The 2,751-nt window shown below is 34.8% G+C and overlaps 1 protein-coding gene across 1 annotated transcript; it reads right to left on the reverse strand.

Annotated features, from left to right (window-relative positions):
* Positions 1-7: 7 nt before the first annotated feature.
* Positions 8-2,733, reverse strand: LOC114636318 (vomeronasal type-2 receptor 116-like; the record flags this gene model as incomplete). Its single annotated transcript, XM_028784467.1, has 3 exons — positions 8-139; positions 1,341-2,147; positions 2,452-2,733. Coding segments are annotated over 3 exons (1,221 nt in total), but the record flags the coding sequence as incomplete, so codon positions are not given.
* Between the last annotated feature and the right edge of the window lie 18 nt (positions 2,734-2,751).

The following is a 2,751-nucleotide window of genomic DNA, read 5'->3' on the forward strand; positions in this document are numbered from 1 at the left end:
TGACTTTTAATCCAAGACCTTGTGGAAAATTCCAAATGTTGAAAATGCCATACTCTGCACACTCGTTTTCCCTATGATTCATGTTCACAAGTTCACCAACAGGGTTAGTAAATACTCTAGTTTTCAACATGGAAGCCACCTAAATGAGATGGATCATCAGATGATTACATGAGTACATATTGACTAAGGATAAGCAAAATTGACAATGTTCCTTAATTTTTAATATTTTTTTTTAGAAAAGACATCTATATTAAAAAATCCTATGTACTTATATATAATATAACTCATGGGTAACTAAAAATTCATATACTTCATTTTAATGTTTTGAGACATATATAAAGCTAAAATAATTGCTATCCAAATAACAAGTAACATGATGTGAGTGTGTGTATATGTATGAGCATGTGTGATCTTGAATATGTGTGTGTGTGTTCACATGTTTTTCAAAAATAATTTTTAAAATTGAAGCCATGTGTGTGAGAATGAGTGGGAAGTCTGAATATCTGGAAATTTGTCGAAACAAAGGATGGTAGTGTGTCATTCATGTATATACAGTTTTCATATATGAAATAAACATAAACTTATTAAATATGCAGTCATCATCACTTACGTTTAAATAAACAATTGTTACTTTAAATGAATAACTATTAATCACAGCAAATGTACAAATTATTGAGAAAAATATTCTTGAGAAAATTATTCTGGACTAGTTATCACTTAATGCTTTTATGATAAAACTTTTGACTCTTATTTTAAATATTGAACTCATTTTATAGAATATTGAGACACATTTTCACAAACTCACTGACATTCATATAAAAATATTGTCTGCAATTATATGTCATCCTTGTACATGTTACACATCCATGTAAAATACTCAGTAGGTAGTTTTATAGTATAGAAATCCTTTTTTTTTTTTTGGTTTTTTTGGAGACAGGGTTTCTCTGTGTAGCCTTGGCTGCCTTGGATCTCATTCTGTAGACCAGGCTAGCCTTGAACACAGCAATCCGCCTGCCTCTGCCTCCCAAGTGCTGGCATTAAAGGCGTGTGTCACCCCCGCCTGGCATATATATGAGTAAACTGTCAATATTTTCAGACACACCAGAAAAGGGCATCGGATCCCATTACAGATGATTGTGAGCCACCATGTGGTTGCTGGGAATTGAACTCAGGACCTCTGAAGAGCAGTCAGTGCTCTTAACACCTGAGCCATCTCTCCAGCCTTTACAAAAATCTTTTTATTGCAAGAATATCTCTAGCAAATTTATGTGAGTTTCTCAGGGGCCATTTAAAAGATCACATTGATATTTATAAGCATAATGGTATGTAAGAAACTCTACCTGCTGACAGTTAGTGAACACTCCTTTGGGTTCTGCCATTTGCTGAGATTCTACTATTTGAAGAATGAGTTCATGGTATGTGTGGGCCACAGCATACACAGCATTATACAAATTGTAACCTTCTTCACTCAGGGCCATATCAAATTTGTGCTGTGCCAACCATTCCACTGGATTGTTGAATGAAAAATGATCCATTTTGCTATTGCTGTTCTTAGATACTGAACAATTAAAATAATTCCACCATAGCATACACTTAGAAATGTCTACTGGGTACTTGGAAGTGTTCATTGTTTGCATAAAATTCCTTAATTTAGCAATCTCACTGTGGTGGTGTTCAAAGGTGACAGTCCCATGGAAGAAATCAAGGCTGAAATCTCTTTTATTTATGATGACATCCCATTGTGAGGTTGTGATCCAGATTCTCTGTGCACCTAAATATTCCCATCTTCTAAAGCTGACTTCTAGGGTAGAGTTCATTTCACCATAAATAATAACAACCCTTGCAGTTGATGCCATAATTTGTTTATCATATATCTTAGCCCTTGTCATGTATATCTGCATATCTTCTGGGATCATATTCACAAAAGCTAAACAGATCCCATGCCTTTGCGTTTCATCTCTCAAGTTTGAGAGAAACTGAATACCCTGGTCATCATTTGAGATGACCAGTCCAATCCAAGTCCATCTAAAATGAAGCATCAAGGAGACCATGCCATGGGACAAACGTGTGTCCTTGGTTGCTATCTGATAGAGATAGGGAAACTGGTCATGGTCACTCAGGTTAGGATTAAATGGTCCAAAGAAAATCTAAAAGATGTAGAAGAAAGGATGAAACATCCACATAAGGAATATGATTTTAAGGAGGTTTGGACTTGTATACAAATAACATTGCTCACCTTTCAGAACTCCCATTAAGGATAGTAAAATTATTCTATAAATAGCATGTAAAGTGTTTTGCCTATTTCCTACAGTGTGTCTATGATCTCATTTTATATCCTTTATAATATGTGTAAACCAGTACACAGACAGACACATGCTGACAAAGGTTTCTCCCTTAGCATCTATGAATGGAATGTACTTTGTTAACTCATCCAGTGTCACACATTCTCACCTTCAGTGTCCTAAAATAAATTGCCAATTTTAAGGATGTTATCCATGATGGTCCAGTAAGTTGTATATCACAAATTGCCTGAATACCACAGTGATAATTAATAAAATCAAAATTATTGTGTTGTGTTTCATATAGTTTATCCAGATGTCCAAAAGTGTCTTCACAGACGCCAACAATTCGGGAGAATATCAAAGATATGTTGGGTAACAGATAAGGATTCTTGTTGATCTCATCAGTAGCAAAAAACATTACTAAAAAATCCTCATATCTTCTTGCTGGTATGCTACAAGAAGCCATAGG

The sequence above is a fragment of the Grammomys surdaster genome, unplaced genomic scaffold (genome assembly GCF_004785775.1).
Source record: "Grammomys surdaster isolate TR1022 unplaced genomic scaffold, NIH_TR_1.0 123489, whole genome shotgun sequence".
NCBI classification, from domain to species: domain Eukaryota; kingdom Metazoa; phylum Chordata; class Mammalia; order Rodentia; family Muridae; genus Grammomys; species Grammomys surdaster.